The sequence below is a fragment of the Vigna angularis genome, chromosome 6, assembly GCF_016808095.1.
Source record: "Vigna angularis cultivar LongXiaoDou No.4 chromosome 6, ASM1680809v1, whole genome shotgun sequence".
NCBI classification, from domain to species: Eukaryota; Viridiplantae; Streptophyta; class Magnoliopsida; order Fabales; family Fabaceae; genus Vigna; species Vigna angularis.
This window is the reverse complement of record NC_068975.1, coordinates 25,747,125-25,770,689: the sequence shown is the minus strand read 5'-3', so window position 1 is coordinate 25,770,689 and position 23,565 is coordinate 25,747,125. Positions and strand designations below refer to the sequence as shown.

General features: G+C 30.4%; 2 protein-coding genes across 2 annotated transcripts; both read right to left on the bottom strand.

Annotated features, from left to right (window-relative positions):
* Nucleotides 1–4,712: 4,712 nt before the first annotated feature.
* LOC108343522 (nuclear transcription factor Y subunit C-9) lies at nt 4,713–7,476 on the bottom strand. Its single transcript, XM_017581855.2, has 4 exons — nt 7,348–7,476; nt 7,050–7,099; nt 5,371–6,178; nt 4,713–5,001 (listed from the first exon to the last, which is right to left on the bottom strand). The coding sequence occupies exon 3, from the start codon at nt 6,175–6,177 to the stop codon at nt 5,395–5,397; it is 783 nt and encodes a 260-aa protein (XP_017437344.1). The 5' UTR covers nt 6,178; nt 7,050–7,099; nt 7,348–7,476; the 3' UTR covers nt 4,713–5,001; nt 5,371–5,394.
* Nucleotides 7,477–20,397: 12,921 nt separating this feature from the next.
* Nucleotides 20,398–23,084, bottom strand: LOC108342788 (cation/calcium exchanger 5). Its single transcript, XM_052879646.1, has 2 exons — nt 22,120–23,084; nt 20,398–21,494 (listed from the first exon to the last, which is right to left on the bottom strand). Exons 1-2 carry the CDS (start codon nt 22,927–22,929, stop codon nt 20,730–20,732), a joined length of 1,575 nt encoding a protein of 524 aa, XP_052735606.1. The 5' UTR covers nt 22,930–23,084; the 3' UTR covers nt 20,398–20,729.
* Between the last annotated feature and the right edge of the window lie 481 nt (nt 23,085–23,565).

The window sequence follows — 23,565 nt, the reverse complement described above, 5'->3', positions numbered from 1 at the left end:
TGGTGTGTGTATCGTGAAGGTGATGGTATGTCCCCTAATATTACAAGGCCATGGTGGGATTGTTTATTAAAAAATGGGTATTATATTAGAAAGTGGATTTTAAGCATAACTCAATCCCACAAGAATCAGTTTGTAAGTGAGGTTTTTATATATTATAATTTGGTTTTATCTCTAATCGATATGGACTTTCCAACGTGGTGTTGAGCATAGTTGGGGATGATAAACAAAAATTCCATTCTCTCTCTCTTAGCAAAATGCAAAAGTATGAGTGAAATGAAAAAACTGCATGGGTTAATAGTCACAACCCCAACTATTAAGTGCATTCGTAAGGCTGGTTATGATCCCTGTCTTCACACCTAATAGTAATATCATCCTTGCAACTGCAATTCTTGATATGTATGCTAAATGTGGTTGCTTGAAGATAGCCCAAGAGAAACATTGTAGCTTGGAACAGTATGATTAATGCCTACAATCAGTATGAGAGGCATCAGGAGGCGCTAGATCTCTTTTTTGATATGTGCCTTTATTTCTGAGTGTTTGTGCCCATCTGTGTGCTCTGACATTGGGACAAGCTGTTCACGCTTATTTATTAAAAACTAACATTTTGCAATGTTACTGCTCTTCTTGATACTGCTCTTCTTGACACCTCTTCTATGTGTTTCTCAATGATGAACCCTATAGCACTCATTCTTATCACCTCATGAATCTTGTGAATCCCCTTTTTCTTCATCCAAGAACAAAGACAGATATGTTCTTGGCCCTCTTTTTTGTCCACCTTCCCACAATGCTCTACACAAAGCTTGGAAACGATGCAACAAATGGTCATTACCTGGCTTACAAGATCAATGGCACATGTTATATATCCAGCAATCAGACATGTGAATGGACTCTATTTCCAACATTTGGAACGATCTTCATCAAAGGTTCTCGCATTGTGATAAATTTCATATGGTATCCAAGAATAACTTCAAAGCTGCAGACAAGGTGATTCCACAGTTTCTCAATACTATACTCATCTGCAAATTATTTGGAAAGAACTGGCTTTATATCGAATAGTTCTTGTTTGCAGTTGCACTTCTTCCTGCAATTGTGGTTTAAAATTGAAGATTCAAAAAAGAGTGTGATGATGATTGTGTTATAAAATTTCTTCGTTGCCTTAATGTTGATTTCTCTCAAGTTTGTTCTCAAGTCATGCTTATGGAACCTATGCCAACTCTTGTTAACACCTTTTCCTTAATTCTTCAACAAGAACGTGAATTCACTGGTTCTTTCCCCCATAATTCTCAAGAGTCTAATGCTCATCTTAATTTTCAAGACAGTTCCAACAAGAGTTCTTTCAACAACCGTGGATGTTTCTCAAACTGTCGTGGAAGAGGTCGTTCAAATAAATCTGGTGAGTGCAACACCAAATACTGTAATCATTGTCAAAGAACCAGGACCAATCATACTTCTGAAAATTGTTGGATCAAATATGTTCTTACTCAAGGCTGTCGTAACAATACTAAAAATAAATCTACTCCTCCAAAGTCTTATGCTAGTATGTTTGATATTAAATCCTCTACAGTTGTTGATCCGCATGTTGTGAAGAATGATAAAAATAGTACTCAATTTGTTTTCTCTAAAGAAGAATATGAAATTACCCTTGCTTTGTTACAATTAGAAAGGAAAACGAGTTGAATCAAGCACATACTGTTATTTGGCTTCCAATAAAAAAAGTTCACTCATTACTTGTCTTATATATTGGATACCCATTTTAAAAATATATATAACTATTTTAGAACTCTAGAACTCGTGTGGATATTCACATATGTTTTAAAAAAAATATTTTATAATCTTTTAAAATAAAATTAAAAAAATATAAAATATAATATAAATTAAAATTTAATTTTAATTAAATTTAAATTAATAAAATATAAATTAAATTAAATTAAATTTAACTTAATAATAAATTAAAATTTAATTTTAATTTTTTTAGATAATAAATATGTACACGTAATTATAGTTATAGTATGATATCTACACTCTACTAGTTTATAAATATATATTAAATATTTGTAAATATTAACCATTTGTTATGGATTTTATCCTGGTATACTCACAAATATTGTTGTCATTCTTTATTACATCATGTTATTTAGGAATATGGTTTTTCAAACATATGTTTTTGCTATACTTCTTTGTTCTCTGCTAATCCCAATCACAATAATACTGAAATGCATCCTTTTGATATAACTATTTTTTTATTTTCCTTCTTTAATTGTTTCAATTGCCACAGCTCCCACGCAAGATAGTAATGACACTTCTACTATTGTTTCTAATAATTCTCAAGTTATTGTTTATGGTCATAGAACTTCTCTTAGAGTTAAAACTAGGTCTTGATACTTGGACCAATATTATTGTGATGTTGCTTCCACTTCTCTATCTAATTTTCTACTCCTTATCCTATGCATTTATTCCTTTCCTATATGAAGTGGATATCTGCATGAAGAAAACTATATGAAGTCTCCATCTGGCCTTTCTCTTCCTCATCTGAAACTCGTTTGTAAGCTTCACAAGTCTATGGCTAAAAATAGGCTAGTAGAAATTGGAATAAAAAATTGACTTCCGAACTTCTCCTTCTCGTATACGTTTGCTGATTATTCTTTCTTTGTGATGAGTTCAACATCCATGACCACTACTCTAGTAGTTTATGTTAATGGTGTGGTTCTCACTAATAATAGTCTTTCAGAGATAGTTTTTGTTAAAAATCATCTTCATTCCATATTTGGGATCTTGAAGTTTTTGTTAAATATCACAATGGTTTGATTTTAAAGATTATTTCAAAAGCAGGTAAGCTTAGCTGCAAACCTTCTCCTACTCCTTCAGACCCTTCAATCAAACTTCATCTAGATCAAGGCACACTTCTATCAAATCCTTCTCTCATTGGGAGACTGCTATATTTGACCAAAACCAAACCTCACATGCAGAAAGCCATAAGGATTATTAAATACTTAAAATGTTCACGGTTCCGGTTTCCTATATCAGTCAAATACTCCATTCAAAATACATGTTACCAACAAATGATCTATCTTTGGTTATTGTGTCTTCTTAGACACATCTCTAGTTGCTTGGAAATCCAACAAACAAACCACTGTTTCAAGATCTTCGTACGAGCCTGAATTCTGAGCTTTGGCTTCTTTAACCTGCGAGCTACAATAGCTTCAGTATTCGTTTCAGGATCTGCATTTCTCTGTTTCAGCTCCCTACTCGACTTTTTTTTACAATAATTTAGCCCTTTAGATTGCAAAAAAAAAGAAGTAATTTTCATGAGAGAACAAAACATACAGATTGACACTCATTTCATCAAACAAAAGATTAACTATGGTGTCACACGACTCCTTCATTTTTTATTTTTTTATAGACATCATACGAATCCTTCATATTCCTTGTACAACTCAACTTGTTGATATCTTACTAAATTTCTTCATCTCGCTACTTTCAAGACTGTAACGCTCAAGTTAAATCTCCATGATATTCATGCCCACTTTGAGAAAGAGGTGAAAGGGATATCATTATTTGAGATATCTTCTTCCATTTAGTTTCAGTTAATTAGTCGATTTATTTTCTATTTATAGACTATTTGCCTGAATCCTGTATATTCAAGTACTCCAAACTTTTGTGTAACTCTGTTTTCACGTTTTCCATAATGAAATCTTTTCTAACAAACATTTTCTCAAACACTTACGACACACACACTCACTCTACCTTCCCGTTCCATTCATGTTGAATTGACCATGGCATGATTAGTGTTAGTGGCCATTATTAACCTTGTTTGAAGTCAAATACAAATCTCGACAACTACAAGCTATTTGTGCGATGAAGGAAAATAGAATATATGCAATAGCATGAAATTATGTAATCATTATAAATTGACAACAGATATGGAGCTAGATTCGACTTCACACAACAATATCAGCATAGATATGAAGAACTGACTCATCATAAAGGGTGTGACTGGAGAATCTTTCTACCAACCCAACCGTCTAATTTCCAGGTATCCGTGCTTGGTTCACTGTCATTTTCTGAGCACCACACACTTGCAATTATCATTATTTCCTTGATTGAGTGGTCCCTATCCACTTTTTCAGAGTCATTTAGCTTTATCATGATCTCCATTTTATCTCGTAATGTTGTTCCATAAAGCTAGATCACTAGTGATTTTCCAATGGCAAATTGTTAGCTTGCTTCAAATCATTTTGATTAACCATGACTTCCGAAACCAATTAAAGCAAAAGAGGAGCTAAAAACATTTGTTTTAATTGTTAATTTAAAAATCAGTGTGGCTTTAAGTATAAGATAAACACTAACATCATACTCTTCACAATCCTAAACAATTTTTTTTTATCATTAACTAAAAATTAATTATAAATCATGTAATTCTGCAAGTAATTGCTAACAATACCCCTTCATAGTGAAAAGGTTTAATCTCCATATACTCCGATTTATCTGTTCATGGACTGCTTACCAAAAACGGAATCTTGCAGCAACAAAGTAGCAGTCGTTTCTCCCTTTCATTGTGATGAGTGATGGGATAGAAGACTATGTAACTCGCAGTGGAATTACTGATACTGTACATATCATAAAAACTGCAAATGTGCTCTTGCACATGTTCTGAGCATATCAGATGTGACAGCTGAAAATTTTCCAACAAAGCGAATAAGAAACCCATAATGTGAATGATAAGATGGGATATATTTTGGACACATGGCAGGTTTAAACACTCAAGTAAAAATCCTGCTGTGCACCAGTAAATAAATATCATCATCTGATGACCTGTAATTTAAACATGAAAAATACCATTTTATCCAGCTAAATCAAAGACAAAGTTAAGTTTTCCCTAGCACATTATCTACATATGTTTATAGTCTACATTGCATGTAAACTATCAGCTACAGCTTCTGCTCGCTATGGACTTCCCCAACCTTTCAGTCACATTCACAACTCAATCTGGTGCCTGGTTATCTGCAAGATATAAAATATAGGGTATTATCAGACCAAAAGAACTGTGAATCTGTGATGAATAACAATACAGAAAAAATTTAAAGATGGCTTAAACTGATCAAAGTATAAAAACAGAGAAAATATCAGTGTTGAAAGTCCAACAGAAGCTTGTTTATGAAATGGCAGTACAAAAGGGCATACCTATTATACGAACTTTTTTAACTATCAATAATAGTCTACATAACAGAATAACATTTAGAATCCATCAAGGAAAAGAACTGAAATTGAAAGCACGCAGAATAATAAAAAATTTAGTATAACTTACTAAATAAGCATTTCAACATAAAATTTAATTCAAAGCCTTAAAAGTGAAAGAGCCTAAATCCCCACCTTAATTTCCATAACACATCAGAGCTAATGTTCTGGGGATGGCTGACGATGGTCTGGAGGCTGGGGCCACATTTGTGGTGCCATGTAGGGGTGAGACTGCTGGGCATACATGTTTGGGTCCATCACAGGCTTACCCATTATGACACCACCGGTTCCAACTTGAGGAGCATGCTGAGGAGGCATGTAGCAGTATGGAAGTGCATCAGCGGGCCCTCCAACAGGCATTGTTCCTCTAGGGATTGATGCAAGCACTTCATCTTTCAAGTCCTCACGGGGTACAATGTCAACCAAGAAATCAAAGATGTCAGTCCTTGTGATTGCTGCAGCAATGTCATTTTTTTGAAGTGTTCTCCTTTTGTTCTCTTCAGTGTGATTCCAAGAACGCAGGGTTAACTCTAATATGAACATTTCACATGCCCTTGCAAATATGACTGGTGCCTCAGCTGAAATCATTCTAACATCCTCATCAGCCTTCATAATCTTCTTGATCCTTGCCAGGGGAAGACTGTGGTTCTTGAAATCAGTAACCTTCTCAATTTCTTGGTACTGATTTGACCAAAATTGTTGGAGCTGTTGCTGAAGCTGATGTTGTTGTTGCTGATGAATATGCTGATAAGCAAGTTGATGCTGTCCAAGCTGTGCTCCAGCAGGTTGACCAGTAGACTGAATGGTCCCAACTGATGCCACAACCGACCCTGGTGGCCCAGTTATTTGGCCTTGCTGATATGGGTTAGAACCATATGTTAATTGAGCTCCACTACCAACAACCCCCATAGATGGGTTCTGGCCATGCCCTTGATGATCCATTCTGTTTCAGGAAAAATAAAACTATCCTGAGTGTTTTCACTTCTCAATTAAGACAAGTTTCTCTATCATACTAGTATGTTTTACTATGATTAAATATTCAACTTAAACGTGGAAGGGATGAAAAAATGGTCTCTAATGCAGTGCCCCTCAATCATGTGATGGAAAACAACATGAACTTCGCGAAAAAAAGTAGGTAAATATTTTTCTTAATTTGCGCTAAACACTAAAGCAGGCAACTATTTGCATAAAGCATTAAAGCAGGTGAATATTGCACACAAAGTATTAAAGTAAGCAACTTTGGCAGCTAATAGAAACACACATGTAATATGTGTGACACAGTTCAGAAAGCACAATAAACCAAATATGTATGATCACCAAAAATATCTTCACCAAAATGCGATCCATTTAAAGAAGTATCGGATGCCTCCAAAAATATAAGACAACCACCCAACTCAACTAAAGAAAGAAATCTATAAAGAAATTAACAGTTCAAAATAACATGCAATCCAAGATTTCCGAAGATTTTAATTCTGAGCTGATTTTAGCACGGAATCATAAAAAAAACAGCTTTTACTTTTCATATTTTCTAACAATTAAGATCAAAGAGAATTCTTCAGTCCAAGACAATCAGTTTTCACAATCGCGAAAATCCGTGTCCGCGGCGTCAGGAAAATCAACCAAAGAACCTCAACAAAATGGAATAAAACAACATCAAATTGAATTATGGGTGCCCAATGGAAAATATCCAAAAATATAATAACGGGTAGACAAAAGCATGAAGACCACGCTACAGTAAACCTAAACAAATGCAGAATCATGAACAAAATCACATAGACATATGTAACCGTGTAGCAAGAGTTGTTACTTGATACCTTTCCCCGAGAGATGATGTTGCGCTTCCCAAACACTTATAATCCAGAACCTGAAAAGGAATTAAAAGGCGATAAAAGAAAAAACAGAGAAATGATCAGAAATTGTGTTCGAATCAAAGATCTATGGCATAAGAATTGTGGTGGATGGAGCACAAGAAACAGTTTTTTGAAGTGTGAAAGATCCAAAGTTCATAGCAGACAAAAAAAAATTTAGGGTTTCAGAAGAAAAATACGAAAACAAAAAAAAAGCATAGCAGAACTGGTCATGAGGATTATAGATGTTTCTTTTGGAACGAACCTCAGACAGCGAAGTGCAAAAACAAAAGCTGTGTGATCGATTCTGACTAACATTGTCGGACCTAACTCTTATATTACCCAAGTGTTTTCAATTTTCTCACAATGACCAATTTACCCTTTTCATATTCCGCCCTCTCATCATGACATTCTTCTTCGCAAACTTACATAGATTTAGATCTTCCCCTTATTTGCCTAAGTCACGCGGTCATATCAAAAATCTTTTTTTTTTTTTCATTTTTAATTGTTAAAAAATTAACTAATACTATTGAATTTATTATATTTTTTAGAACTTTAATAGGCTGTATGAAGACATAAAATAAAGTTTTATGTCCAAGAAATTAACTCTCTAAAGTGTATAAGATGTTAATTATTAAATTTAAATTAATTTATATTTTTGTAAACAAATTATTGTCTTATTTTCTTATATTTGGATATTTAAGAAAAAAACTAGTGAAAAAAAACATTGCTATATTTAAATTAGAATTATCTTTTTTATTTTATTAAGATTTTATGTGATGATAAATTTTGGAGGTGTCATAGATATCAAAATTTAAAATAATACTTATTTAAAAATTAAAATTATCTTTTTTCATAATTAAATTTTTATACATGAAACTACAGTACTAAATGGATACTAGTGGTTTTTACAGTTAAAAGCAGTAGAATTATATTTGAGAGGAAAAGGTGATCTTTAATTGAAGAATTCTAAACATTTAAGATTATTTGGATTAAATGAAAAATAGTCAAATAGGTGAAAAATAAGATTATTATTATTATTATTACCATTATTTTATCATGTGTTATTTCTATTACAATAGAGTAATATAAAAATATTTATAATATGTTTTATAATCATATAATAAGTTGATGTTAAATATTATATACATCTCAGTTAAATTGATATAAAAAGTATATCTATAATTTATTTATCATGGTATATGAAAAATGTATTAAAAACTTTAAAGCAATTATTTAGATTTGGAGACAAAAAGTATATCTATAATTTATTTATCATGGTATATGAAAGCAAAATGATACTCTTACAACTTATTTTTATAATATTTTAATATTATTTACAGTTGAAAATTATTTCATAATTAATAGTAATTATAAACATTAATATAATCACATAATAATATATATAGATGATATTAACAAAATTTGGTTAAAGTATCATTTTCTATCTATGTGTATTAAAACTTTAAAGCAATTATTTAGATTCGGAGATAAAAAGTTTATAAAATTGTTGTGAGTTTTCAGCATTTATGAGAAAATTGGTAAAATTGATGTGCATAAATGAAGTTATGGAATCGAGAGCTGAGAAGTGGGGATGCTCTGACATTTGTATTTAATGCGTGAATTGAAAACGTTGCAGGAAAACAGAGCAGGAATTGCTTTTGGCAGGATTTTAGGGTTTCTTCTTATTTTCATTTGTTCTATTCTCTGACTCATCAACCATTTCGCTATTTTCCTTTCTGCTATCATCAATGCAACGTTCAAACCTTCATAACGGTACTTTTTAGCTTTTTCAGGTTCGCTTTTCTACTTTATACAAAATATAATTTTAGTCTTACTGCGTTCATCTACTTTCACAAAGTTTTGATTTTGGAAAATCCTTAATGATAAATCAGCATGCTCATACAAAATCGAAAATGGAATACCGAGAATATAGTATGTAAAGACTTTTTTTAACAACTTAAATTCTAAATGTTCATCTTAAGGTAGGTGAGAAGTACTTGGTTTTCATTTCTTTTTAATGTGTAAAGGAACTATGTAAAAAATATTTTGAATGATGGATTAGATACAATATATCATATTTTACCGTGTTAATGAGTTTTTATCTGTATGGGCTCAATTTACGTAGTTAATTATTTTGATTAACTTCATCTTATCTTAATCTCATACTACTTATATTATATATATATGACCATCATGATGTGACATGATTATACATAAATCGAGTATATCTTAACTTAGGTGGTTAAGATGTTTCCTGACATGTACAGTAGAGTACCTGTAGAATACCTCTCTCCTACTCCTACATGACATTATATATGTTTAAGTTCTTACAATGTTGGCATGAAGTCAGTATTGGAGTTTTTATGATGTTAGTTTTGCTAGGTAAATACAAATAAAATTTGTATTTCTTTGATTATATAACCTTATAGGTATACAATCAAATTAAATCTATTTTAGTGTTGTAATTAAAAATTTTAAAAATCAAATATAAATGTTGATTAAAAAATTAAATTATATCTATAAATTTTATTGTATAAGTATAAGTGTTAGGATAAAAAACAGTAAAGAGTTGTAATGATTTTTTAAAATGTGACAAAAGTCTATTCTAAAAACCTCCCTATGTATTTTTAACCTTATTTTCCATTTGTTTAAAAATCAAAGATTGTACGAGAAATTATTGCACAGAACTCCACACATCTAAATGATCTGAATTCAAAATAGAATAAGTTTATTTTTTTTCTCATTTTCTATTTAGTAGTGTTTTGAGTTGCATATGACTATCTAGTTTATGCACATATGTCTCAAAATAACTCAAGGTTAAAACATGAGGATTAAGATAAAAAAAATTTTGTGTAATTAAAATATCTTATGAGAATAAGAGTTGTAGTAATAATCTCTAAGTCAAGATTTTTTTATTCTAGATAAGAGAAGTTAGTACTATTTTATACTAATTTATGTTCGAACTCAGATTAATCATGTGATGGATGATCCATGACTTCTGATTGATAAATTGTTAATTATGCGGTGAATTGTTTGAATATTCTTAGTATGTGATGAATGAATTGTTTGACACAATTTTGAGGATAGGTATATGAGTTTGATTAATTGCTTCATAATAAAATATTTTTAATTGATTGATGCCAATTGTGGTTTATAACAGGATAAAAACATTGATTAGATCCAATTGAGTAAAATGATATACTTGAATCATTTCTGGTTTTATGCATACTCATTAGACGAGCAAAATCTCTATTGAGCGAGAGTTAAAATTAGGATTACAAAAAGCTTTAGGACTTTGAACTTGTTGAATGAGTCAGAGCTCATTGGGCGACCTTGATTTTAAACAAACCCCTAAGGCCTCAATCATTGGGTGAGTGAAAGATTTGCTCGACAAGACTAAACTTCAAAAAAAATGGCATAAAGGCAAGAAAGGTTTAGTCATTGAGTGATCCTAGCCTCATTGAGAGAATTTTTCATATTATTATTTCTAGGGTCTGAGTTATTGAGCGAGTCATCTATTTATTGAGCTAGTATACCACCAAAGGTAACTCGTTGAGCGAATCTACGAAGGGTTGGATGAAAAAAAAAGTAGGTTTCAAAATCGTAAATTGTAGAGGTGATTGTGAATGTTATGAAATGATTATGATTTATAAGAAAAAGTTGACATGTACTTAAATAAGGAAATAAATTCTATTTGGATATTATGTGTATTATATGGATATGGTCTTTCCTAAGGAGGAATGACATAGTGATCACTGTAGTGTGTGTAAGAACCAAGATGGTAAAGTTTTCTTAACTCCATTAAACTCGGACTCATGAGGAATGAAGTTTAGGTAGTGACAATTGAAGGAGGTTCCTATAGTGGGATTCGTTTTGAAAAAACTCATTTTTGGCGAAGTTATATTGAAGTAACTTTGTCACGAGAGATTTTAGACCAATTAAATTTGGATAATGACATTTTATTAAAAGGTTACATGACAAATTCAAAACTTAATTAGTGTTCAAAATAATATATAACTTATTCATAATTAATATGTAGTAGGTTACCTTAGAGTTTATAAATTGAGAATGTGCTTCAAAAAAATATTTGAATGGTAATGCAATTTGAATTCTATAAATTTATATATATATATATATATATATATATATATATATATGATTGTTAAAAAATACTTTTAATTGATAATGGAGTCCATCAATAGAAAGGATGTTGTCTAAAAGATACATTTTGACAAATTTATAGAAAAAAATTGACAACAATGATTTATATATATATATATATATATATATATATATATATATATATATATATATATATATATATATATATATACTATTTTGTATATTTTTTTAAAAAAATTTATGAAATAAATTTTATCAAAGATAAGTTTTTAATTTTTGTGGAGACTCTATATGAATAATATTGTTTAATACTTCTTAATTTTCATACTTAGATGGGATGTTGAAGTATAACAAGTAATAAATATAGTTAATTATAATTATAACTTCATTTTTCTTAAATTAATTTCCAATAAATGATTACCTATTAACAATTATGATATTTTCCGAAAAATTAATTAAAGTTGATGTCATCTCTAAATTTAAGAGCTTTATTTTATTCTATTGAATGTTAAAAGTATTTATATTTTTCAATTAGACCTTGACTAATTGATTTTTCAATGTGACTATTTGATTTTCAATATCAATGAAACTAGTAAATCTTAGTAATAAGAGAAAAATTGTTGAAACCTTATTTTATGAATTAAACACTAAAATAATAATAAAACTACTCATGTGAAAACATGAGACATGAAATAATGATGTATTATAAAAAATAATTAAATTTTAGAACTTTTTATTATTATCTAAATTATGGTGTTCTATTTGATATTACAAAATCAAATTATTACGTTATTTTACCTAGCTGTAAAAATTCATTATAATGGAATTTTTTTTATTAGAAAGCGATTGAAAATAGTTAAATTGAGTTTTTTTCATTAAAATTTAAAATTTTATTAAATTATTTATTTATTTTTCGTATAAAAATGTAAATAAATTATTACGTCACTTAGTTTGTAACAAAATTAAATAATAATTATACAGTTAAAAAATATAAAGTTTTAAATACTTAATATATTAAAAATGTTAATAAAATTTTAATTAAAAACATCGATTGATATAAAATTTAATTAAACAGATTATTATATAACTATAAGTAGTAGTGGTAATAAAGTGAACTATTTATTCCATTCTTTTTTATAAGGTTTAACAAAATTAAATTTCTATAAATGATTGATTATAAGTTTTCGTTATTATTAAAGACAAAAATATATGTAATCCAATAAAATAACATAATCTTATATTATTTTAGTTAATAAAAATATTTTCAATTATTTTGAAATGAATATTTGAAATTAAAACTAGACAGTTAATATTTAAATTTTAACAATTGCAATAATTCCAAACTTTGATATCAACAAAGTAAAGTGAAATATGTATCACTTTTTACAAGAAAACTAAATCTCATTCTGAATTTAAATAATAAGTGAATATGTTTATTTGATTACATGTTACAAACTATTCAAAAACATCATGACTCATTTATTATCTTTGACTTTTCTATTAAAGCTTTTAAACCCTGTGCTCGTCATTATTAAAGGTGCCTCGTGTAGTGAAGTCAAACGAAGTCTATTTCTTTCAAAGTGACATTTTTCATCTAAATTTACTCTATATTTCATTTTATATCATTTTAAATTATTTATAATAGTTTTTTTTCAATTCTTGTATTAACGGGGTCTTATTAATCATTTATTTAAAAAACAGTTTAATATAAAGCAATCTTTAATATATGATTTATCTCATCTAAAATATGCATCTTTGGTTTTCAATCAGTTATTTTGAAATAATATTTTCCCTTGACGTTAACATATGTCAAATTTATTTAAGTGAATAAAAGTTAAAATGTAAAATTTCTTCATGGTTTTAAAATAACTTACATTATGATTATTAACTGTGATTTAAATATATAGACATAATGTCTATATTTTATATCTAATTTAGATATATAGATATAATGTGTATATTAATATAAATACATTTTTATTATCATTATACAATTTCGGAATATGATTTTTAGAGAAATCAAATTGAGCATTTCCAATCGGAGTATATTGTTGAAATATATTATGGAATTTCCCTCCAATAAACATAATAAAGATAAATTGTATACCTTTTTTTAATAATTGTAAGGGTGAGTTTGTTTACACCTCTACTAATAGCATTAGAATGTAACATCATAACTTAAATTAATATATATGTTTTCTAGGTTTCAAATATTTTTTATTCAAGGAAAGTAGGCTCAGTGTCTATTATTACGTACAATGACATGTTTATACTCTTTAATTAATATCTTATAAGATTAGCTCAACTATGAAACTAAACAACTTTATTGCACCTTTGGATCAGACCATAAATGAAAGTATTTGTATAATAGATTAAAAAGATGGACTTGATCTCCCTGTAATCAAGCTTTCCCAATGAAACTTATGTAGATTAAGTTAACCCACCAACCACCTAAGCAAAAAGAAAATTCACTCAATTACAAAGAAAAAGTTAAATTAAAGTTTTAAAATGTTATGTATTATACAAATTTTTCAAAATCTAAAAACATGTATAAACACATTATATCTACTTGAAAAATTGAAGTAATTAAGGATCGAAAAATATATACAAATGAGAAAAACTCGTATTGTCTAATTATTCTTGAATTTCCTCTTATATTTTCACAAAATATTTGACTTAATCAATACATGATAAATAGATACATCTTTGTCACTTTATTGTTTTCATATTTAATACTACTTTAAATCTTTACTTTATGTGATAAATATATGCAATTATGATTTATTAATCATTATATAACTTTAAAAAGATGGAAGTATGAATATTTCTACATTGACTTTTTAACATATTTCTAGTGTTGGACAATCTCGTAGAACTTACATGTCATCTGTTTCTATAGAGTTAAATCGTTCATCAAAAGTCTTATGGACAGGAATCACTCCTCCTATCTCCTATGGTGGAGTCCTTAGGTTTCACTTTTCACTCCTATCTCAGAAAGCCTTACGGATAAAAGCATCTATCTCTCACATGTAGGCTTATGCGAGCCAGTAGGCTTAGAATCTCGGCCCACCAGCCCGCTACATACTTTTCACAGTAGGCCTACATGCCCACTTGTCTTACATGTCTCACACTGCCACCCCTATTTTGAATTGTTTGCAGACTAATGGGCCAACCTGCACCGCCCCATCACAGGCCTACATAAGTTGTGGGTTAAGTGAGTCAAACTTATGTGGGCTAGGGTTATGTGGATTAAAAATCTCAGCCCTACCCGCATGTTTCAAACTGGGTCTATAGGCCGGCTCACCTCGCATTGTCACTCATATAACATACTCTACCATTTCCTCATATAAAATATTCCACCACATACAAACAAAAAAGTAAGAAAGAAAGCAAGAAAATAAGAATGTAAGCTCTCCCTATCTCATACTCTTTACTTCTTTTTGGATTTGCCCGCATTTTTATTTAAAAATCTTATCCTCTGATATATTTAAAAATCTAATATTTATATGGGAAATACAATATTTTATTCTCATTTATATAATATAATAATATATAAAAATATATGATAATATCTGTAAGACCCTTGAAAATAGTTGTAATTAAGATACTAGATTTTTTGAAATAAAAAATAATTTTATGTATAATGCTTCAGTAAAATGCTACAGTAAAATATGTATAGTGCTATAGTGAAATATGTACAGTGCTATAGTAAGAATACCTCGTGAATCATGTGTTTCTACAGTACTGCTATAGGAAAAATATAGTACAAGCTACAGTACTGCTATAGTGAATTGTAGTACAGCTACAATACTGCTATAGTAAAATGTAGTACAGCTACAATACTGCTACAGTAAAATGTAGTACAGCTATAGTACTGCTATAGTACTGTTACAGTAACCCTAACTTCAACTATAAATAGGGGTGAGAAATGAAGTTTTGGGGGAAGGAGAGTGAAATTGAGCAAGACTTTCGTCGAAAATAAGGAGATATTAAGACTAGAATCTGAGTTGTAGAGAATGTAGCAAGAGTTTCTGAAGAGGTGTTCTTCATCCAGGAAGGAGCGAGAATCAGGTAACCTTAAGTCTTGTGTTTTTTGTATGATCTGAAATCTTGAATATTTTTAGAATTTTGATTCTTTTTATGGATTTAGAATGATATTCTGCTTCTGTTGCATTTTTCTGGAAGGATAAGAAGTTGTCTAACTGGCTTTGCCAGATTGAACTTCTTGTTTCCCCTGAACTTTTATTGTGTTTCTTTTTCTCTTGCATTTTCTGGAAGGATAAGAAGTTGTCTAACCGGCTTTGCCAAATTCAACTTCTTCTTTCCCCAAAACTTTTATTGTTTCTTTTTTTCTTGCATTTTCTAGAAGGATAAGAAGTTGTCTAACCGGCTTTGCTAGATTCAACTTCTCGTTTCCTCAGAACTTTTATCGTGTTTCTTTTTCTCTTGCATTTTTCTGGAAGGATAAGAAGTTGTCTAACCGGCTTTGCCAGATTCAACTTCTTGTTTTCCTAGAACTTTTATTGTGTTTATTTTTCTCTGGCATTTTTCTGGAAGGATAAGAAGATGTCTAACCGGCTATGTCAGATTCAACTTCTTAGTTCCCCAGAACGTTTATATTGTGATATTTTATTATTGTTAATTTATTTTGTGATATATTCATTTTGTATGGAATATGTGATGAATACATTTTATTATGTTGAATAAGTAAACTATAAAATTGTTGAAGTAAATATTCAATCAAATTGTGAAATTTAAAATTTTGATCATGTTTTTCCATTTTTCGAAGCTATCTTAGTAAAACTCTAATTGCTACTTAGTCTACCATTAGATAAATTTGGAAATTTAATATATAATGTATAAGACGTAGAAATTAACTTTGACCGTCAGGATCTTTAATTTGAGAATTGTACTTAGAGGAGATAATATTATAATTTTGGGTAGATTGACCTTCATTTTATTTCTATCTCTAACTTATATCAGAAAAATCTAAATTCCCCCTTCTTTTGCCAATAGATTAAGTTGGAAATTTTGATAAATGATTCCAGAAATATATTACTATATTTTGACCACTCGAATTTGTAACTGGATGTTTGTATTTGGAGGAATTAATTCCGCAATTTTGATAGAGTCGACAACCCAATGAATAATGTTTTCAAATTGTATAAATCTCAATCTCTACCTAGTTAACCGTTAGATTAACCTAAAATTTAGATATATGTAGTTGCTAAGACATGTTGATATATTTTGACTGTTCCATTTTTTAAAAAAAAACTAAGTAGTGTTTGTTTTATTTAAGGATCTCAATTTTATGTTCCTGAATTACAAATGCAAAATTTTAAATTTCCACTTTATTAATGGTTAGATCGAATTGAAATTTTTATCCAAGATTCTAGTAAATTATGATTCAATTTATCAGTTTAGATCCTGAAAGTGAAACTTGTACTAAGAATAAATTTTTATGTAACGTCATAAAGAAATAAAAATATAAATAAAATTTGGCCGATCTATAACCTTTGATTGGTGAAATTATGTTGAGTTTGTACTAGTTATGGAAAAGATGAGATTATAAGAAGAATATGATATCTGGCAATATGTTTATTTTATTTTGGATATTGACACGAAAATGAGTTATTATCAATATGATATCTGGCAATATGTTTATTTTATTTTGGATATTGACACGAAAATGAGTTATTATCAATTTATGATTAGAGAACGAAGATGATTGAGTTAGATGGATGAGAAGATATGATTTGTTGATGTTAGGAAATGTTGGAGTGAATATAAGAAATCATTAATTATGAAATGATGTTTACTATCGGGAGTAGTATATTTGGTTTATACCATGAGACCTTGATATGAGCAGAGTAACACATGAGGTTTATGAAAGCAGACAGAGAGTGATCTGATCATAAGGCTTTGACATAAACATATTACTCATAAGTCTTATAGAAGCAGGCAGAGAGCGGTCTGACCATAAGGCTTCGTGAGTAATCATAGTATATTTGTAAAGTTTATGAAAATGAGAAAGATGATTTTGAAGAAGTTAAGGAAAAATGAATTAATGACATCGTGATAATTGTGTTAATACATAATTGAATTATATATTATAAATAAGTTTAATGATTGTATGTTATGGTTAGCTTACTCTTATTTGTTTGTGCTATGATCGTATAACTCATGTTATACGTGAGCAGATAATGTTGCAGATGCGGTTGAAAAAACTTAGAGATGATGAGAGACATGTTGGGGAAAAAGAACTTTTAGGGATTTTTGTAAAAAGAATAAATTTGTATTGGAAAAATATTGTGTAAGACTTGTAAGTTTAATTTCGAATCTATGTTAAGTGGTGAAAACTATATTGTTTAAAGTTTGTAAGTTTGGAAACCGTACTTTGGTTGAATTGAAATAAAGTTTGATTATTTATATCATATATCGAATTAATTTAGTTTTTACTACTAGTAATACCCTTAAATAATTTGGGTGTTACAATATCTAACAATATATAAAGATATATTTTAATTTGAAATCATGTAACAATATCTAACCATATCAACTAATATCTAACAATATTCAATAATATTTTTTCTAATTGAATAATTATTCACCAAATCTTATTTTTTAGATTTTTTAAAATAAAATAAATCATTTAAATTATAACTAGCAAATTATTTTATCTTTACTTAAAATATTTAAAAATATTTGTATATTTTTTCTAATTATTAAAATTGATAGATCTCACAATTATTATATTTCATTTAATTGTATTATTATTAATTATTATCATATAATTTAATTTTATTAATATTATTTATTATTAATTATTTAAAATATAGGTTAAATATATTTTTGTTTTAAAAACTATTTAAAAAAAATTGTATTTTATCTTTAAATTACACATTATACTGTTACTTATAAAATGTATTAAGATGAATGGGAAGCATTAGGTTACATTGACCTGCTTGAGACATATAATCCCAGGTAATAAATAAGTGTACCTACAATCCTTAATTTCTTTAAGTAACTGAATTATTTTCAAAAAATACACATTTGAATTTTAAAAAAAAATGAAAAGTGGAAGGACAGTGAGATTCCTTAGACATATTACATATAGTCTTAAGATTCGATTTTGAGAAGAAAAAGAGGACAAGAGGACACGAGAGAATATATTAAGTTGAAATTTTGATTTCGTTTCAGTTAACATATATATAAAATTCTAGATAGTTTTAAAAATTCATAAAAAATGTTAAGTTGGTTTACTTGTCAAGAAGATTTAATTAAAAATGCATTTATATTCGTATTTTCTATCTTATTAATTTGTGTAACTATAGCAGAAGATATAGCAGCATTCAATAATTAAAAAAAAAAATCAACAAATCTTGGTCTAACATGTGCTAAGAACTTTTGATCCATATTTGTTGTTCTTTAAGTGTGAAATTGATTGAATAGATGGATGGTAATTTTTAATGTGAAATTTGTGGGAGTGGTATGATTGCTGGGGCAATAGATTAGGGTTTGGGTGGAAGAGAACCATTGAATAATTCAGTGATGATATGATTAAAGATGCTGTTTTTCAACTCCCAAAGGTCAAGAGACCAAAACACACAAGAAGAAAAATAAAGAAAAGCTTAGATTGTGAGTGGCATATAGCACAAAACACTTCTCTCTTCTTCTTTTCTCAAAACCCTACTTTTCACTGTATTCATTCAGTGCTCACTTTTTACACCCATCATCCATCACCAACTTTTATTTCATTGGCCAACAATTATTCCAACCTCACTTGCAATGCTTAGGGTGCCACCTTTCCAAGAGTCTACATGGTAACGGGTTAGATAGGTACAATAACGTTGATCACTTCGTTATTTGTATGAATATTAATTTAAAAAATATTTACGAATATTTTAAAATTTTTGAAGACCTGAAAATATTTAAAAATATATATTTTATAATTTTTTAAAATAAAATTATAAAAAATATAATATAATATAAATTAAAACTTAATTTTAATTAAATTTAACTTAATAAAATATAAATTAATTTTAATTTTAATTAAATTTAACTCAATAAAATATAAATTAATTTTTATTTTATTTTTTACAAATATCAAATATCAACATATACAAGCAATAATACTTGTATCCAATATAAAAAGATATTAAAATAGTCACTAATCATAAGTAAAAAATATTTGCAAACACCAACTATACACAAATTTTATCTACTAATACCCACGAACACGAATATTTTTGTCTTCCTATCTACCACCCACATTGATCCAAACATTGCTTTAGACTTCCTTCTTAACAAAATCAAATAAGAGAAACATAAAATGTAATGGAGTGAGATGAGAAATTTGGATGGAAATCCAATCATAAAGTTGTTTAGGGTTTAGTTAAGATAAAACTATAATAGAATAACCGTACACTAAAACAAATAACCCTAACAATTTTGGAGTTAAAAATATGATAAATTTGATTATCATGTCAAATATTTAAAAATTCACTTATTTTTTAATATTCTGGAAAACTTTAAAAACTAAAATTAAGAAATATTTTATATTTAGATAAATTAGGTTGTGAATGGTTGTGAGAATGAATTTACTGGAGTAGGAAGATGAATGACACTATTGTGTTTACTACCAAAGTAAAGTAACCAATGCATGCTGAAATAGGCTTCAAGAACTGGACCAGACTTATCATGCCCATGTCAGGGTTTTTACAAGGCTTCTCCACTTCCCATACATTAGTTTTGAGCAGAGGAATCTTTTAAAATACAGGAAAGATGAATATTAATTATATAGAAGATTAACTATTTGAAAAATATATAACCCATTATAACCCTCACTTTAAACATTATATAATCCAAATGTAGGGATAAAATAGTAAAGAAATTTAATTTTAATTTCACTTTTTTCGTTCTTTTCCAACCATCAACAAAAAGTAATTCCCCTTCTCACCACCAAACAGAGGTAAGGAAGATGTCTTCTGTCTAGCGAGGACCGAGGAGAATGATCAGACTAAGGAGACACAAGTAGAATTAAGCATTTCATATTCAACTCCACCATAGCTTCATGTTTATGAAATGGAAAAATTCCAAACTAATGAGATGTCAAAACATTAATTTTATTACCGATTACAAGTACATTCAATAAAACTAACAATCAATCTCACCTTCGATTTCACAAAACTTTAAAAAAAGAAGAAATCAATTGTGAACAAAATGTCAGTAAGCAGAACCAGTAACAGATAGGTGTAATTACAATGATCTAGCGTGCTTGGGACGGTATACCAATGTCATATTGAAAAATTCCAATGATCAGGACCCAACTAATTCTTTTATCCTACCTAAACCTAATGTAGAAACCTAAAAGGAAACCCATCATAAACATATATATATATATATATATATATATATATATATATACGTGCTGAATACTTCTTTCAATAATGCCATCTATGAGGATTTAGCTTATGGTTGAGTTTGAGTATGAATATAAATCATAGATCCACCTAAAAAAAATCACCCTGAGAACATGGCTATTCCTAAACTTGCCGCCGTAAAAGCAGCATAGATGCCTACTAGACAGAATCCCCAAAACCTAGGCACTCTGAATCTGCACCAAGTGATCACTAAGAGAGACCCCATAAGGCTTAAAAGCAGGAATACAAATGCGATGACTATACCAACGTGGAAATTAAGCTGATAAGCTCTAGGATATACATTGGCCGTCTGTATGACTAATGCACTTCCAAGGCCAACAAGCATGTTGAACATTGGTCCGGCGAAACATCCCGCCATCGCCATTGCCGGATGACCGGCTTTAGCAACTGCAACATCGGCAACAAGATCACCTACTGAATTTCCCCATGCCAGCACAGTAAGACCCAGGAGTGCTGGGGGCAGTTTGAGATGTGTGCCTATAGCTTCCAGGCAGTTCACCAGCTCTCCAGCTGTAGTAGATATCCAGAACACGCTCATCACAAATGCCATGACAACCACGGGCAGATGCTCTGTTTTGGGGGGTTCCTTTTCGATTATAAAATGAAGAAATGCAAGAGAGAAACTTGTCATTAAAACTACTGACCAGAGGGGAAAGTGAGTGTTGGGGAGGAGGAAAACTATGGAGTGATTAAATGGCATGAACGAGTTGCAGGCGTACAAGAGGGCCAGTGGACAAAGTGCAATATTGGCTGATGCATAAAATCTGCTCCATTGTGCTGGTGCTGGTTGAGGTATCGTCAATCTGAGGACAGTTTCCACAGGAAGCTCCCATGTTTTAGAAATCTGAGTGCATAGGGCAAGGGATGAAAAAGTCAGGACTGCCTCAAGAAGAGTGATTAAGCAATATCGTAAAGAACCAGAATTAGAAACATATCCATGCAATACATAAAATTCCCTAAACTTTGTACTCAAGAAGAATGATCGACTATACTGTGGTGAATCATTGATTTTAAGACAGAATCATATCACTCTCTGTCAGAAATACCACCCACTTAGCAAATTTATGAATGATCAATATGTTTTGTCTACATATATCTAAATCTTTCCCTATATTCTATTTTAAAAACCTCAAACACATGATTCTAATCGCATCTCGTTTCCTTCCAAATTCAGACATACTATTCTACCTCTAACTTGAGAAACATATCACATTACTAAAACTGATACATGAAAACATTGAAAAATGGCAAGCAATATGCTAAAAGTGAGTATTTTAACGATGCAAGAAAGTAAGTCGCAGCATATTACAGATGCAGAAGTGCTTACTACATCAAAGACAAAACTCGAAAGGAACCTTAAAAGTAATAAAGTAGTTCAATTTCAACTGCCTTGCTAGGACGGAAAGATCATATACCCATGTACGTACGTACGCGAAATTGAAACCACTACAGTAACAACAACAACGTACCAATCGAAACGCTCCACGCACTCCAGAAGCGCGTTTCTCTCCCTCGACTGATCTAGAAACCACAGCGTCAGGATCCGATTCCAACTGTCTCTCGAGATCCGCGGAACTCTTTTGAGCGCGATCCGCCATCCCCAAATCCATGTAGAAGACAAACCCTACGAAGAACAAGTAGAAGGCAACGAAGCCGACGGCCTGCCAAAGGAAAATCTCGGCGCTAAGGTATACGTAGAAGAGGAACATTGCAGCGGTGAGGTAGAAGAGAACATCCCTAACGAAAGGCGCGGGATCGACGGAGAAGGGCGCGGCGTAGATGGCGACGAAGCCGACGACGAGGGCGGAGACGAAGGTGCCGGCGGAGAGTATAGCGCCGAAGCCAGTGCGGTACTGGCCGGCGCGGAGGGCTGCGAGTGAGGAGAAGACGTCGGGAGCACCGTTGCCGAGGGAGAGCAGCGTGACGGCGGCCATGCTGGGGGAGAGGGCGAGGTGGGAGGCGAGTTTGGTGGTGACGAGGGAGAAGTGGTCCTTGGCGGTGGTGATGAGGATGTAGAAGTGGAGGAGGAGGAATAGGAAGAGGATGGGAATGGAGAGAGCGGTGTGCTGTGGGAAGAGACATTGGTATTTGAGGATTCCATTGGATTTGGCAGCACACGGTGAGGGAGCGAAGAGGAGTGACCTCCGTGGTGTGGAAATGGGAGAAGGAGGGTTTATCGAGAAGAAGAAGAATACGAGAAGAATGAGAGTGGTGGTTAGGATTATTGAAAGTGAAGAAGCATTTGGTTTTGGTTTCAATCTCAACCATGGCAGCGCCATTCCTGCAGTGCCTTCTTTCTCGGCGCTTTCGCCATCTCAGTCATCACCCTCGCCACTCCATTCCTGGGATGGGACCCACCCTGTTTTCCGCGTTTCTTTAACACCACTGTCAATCTATATTAATAATTCAATTATATATAAACAGGTTTATGTGATAATTTAATAATATTAAAAGCTAAAAATAATATCATTTTCACATTCATTATAAATCAAATCATTCGTAATATTTAGATTCAGGACTCAAATCATTCGTAATCATTCATATATTTAAAGAAAAAAATCCGAAAGGTCAAAATATTTAAGTTACAAACGATCATATTAAAGTTAATATAGGGATAATGACTCAAATCACATGGTAGAAATTAAGGAAAAACTTTTAAACATACCTTAATTTAATAACGAGTAGGAATTTTAAGGAACAAATGTCAGTAATATAATAAATATCACCGCAAATATGGAGAAATGATCACAATTTTTCTTAACCTGGAGTTCAGGAATAATATAAGATGAATATTAAATACTCTAATTAATATAAAAAAAATTGACCGCAACAAAACTCTATAATTTACATGTATATATACAATATCTTAATTAGGTAAAAAAAATTATAATTTAATTTAAAAATAACTAATAAAC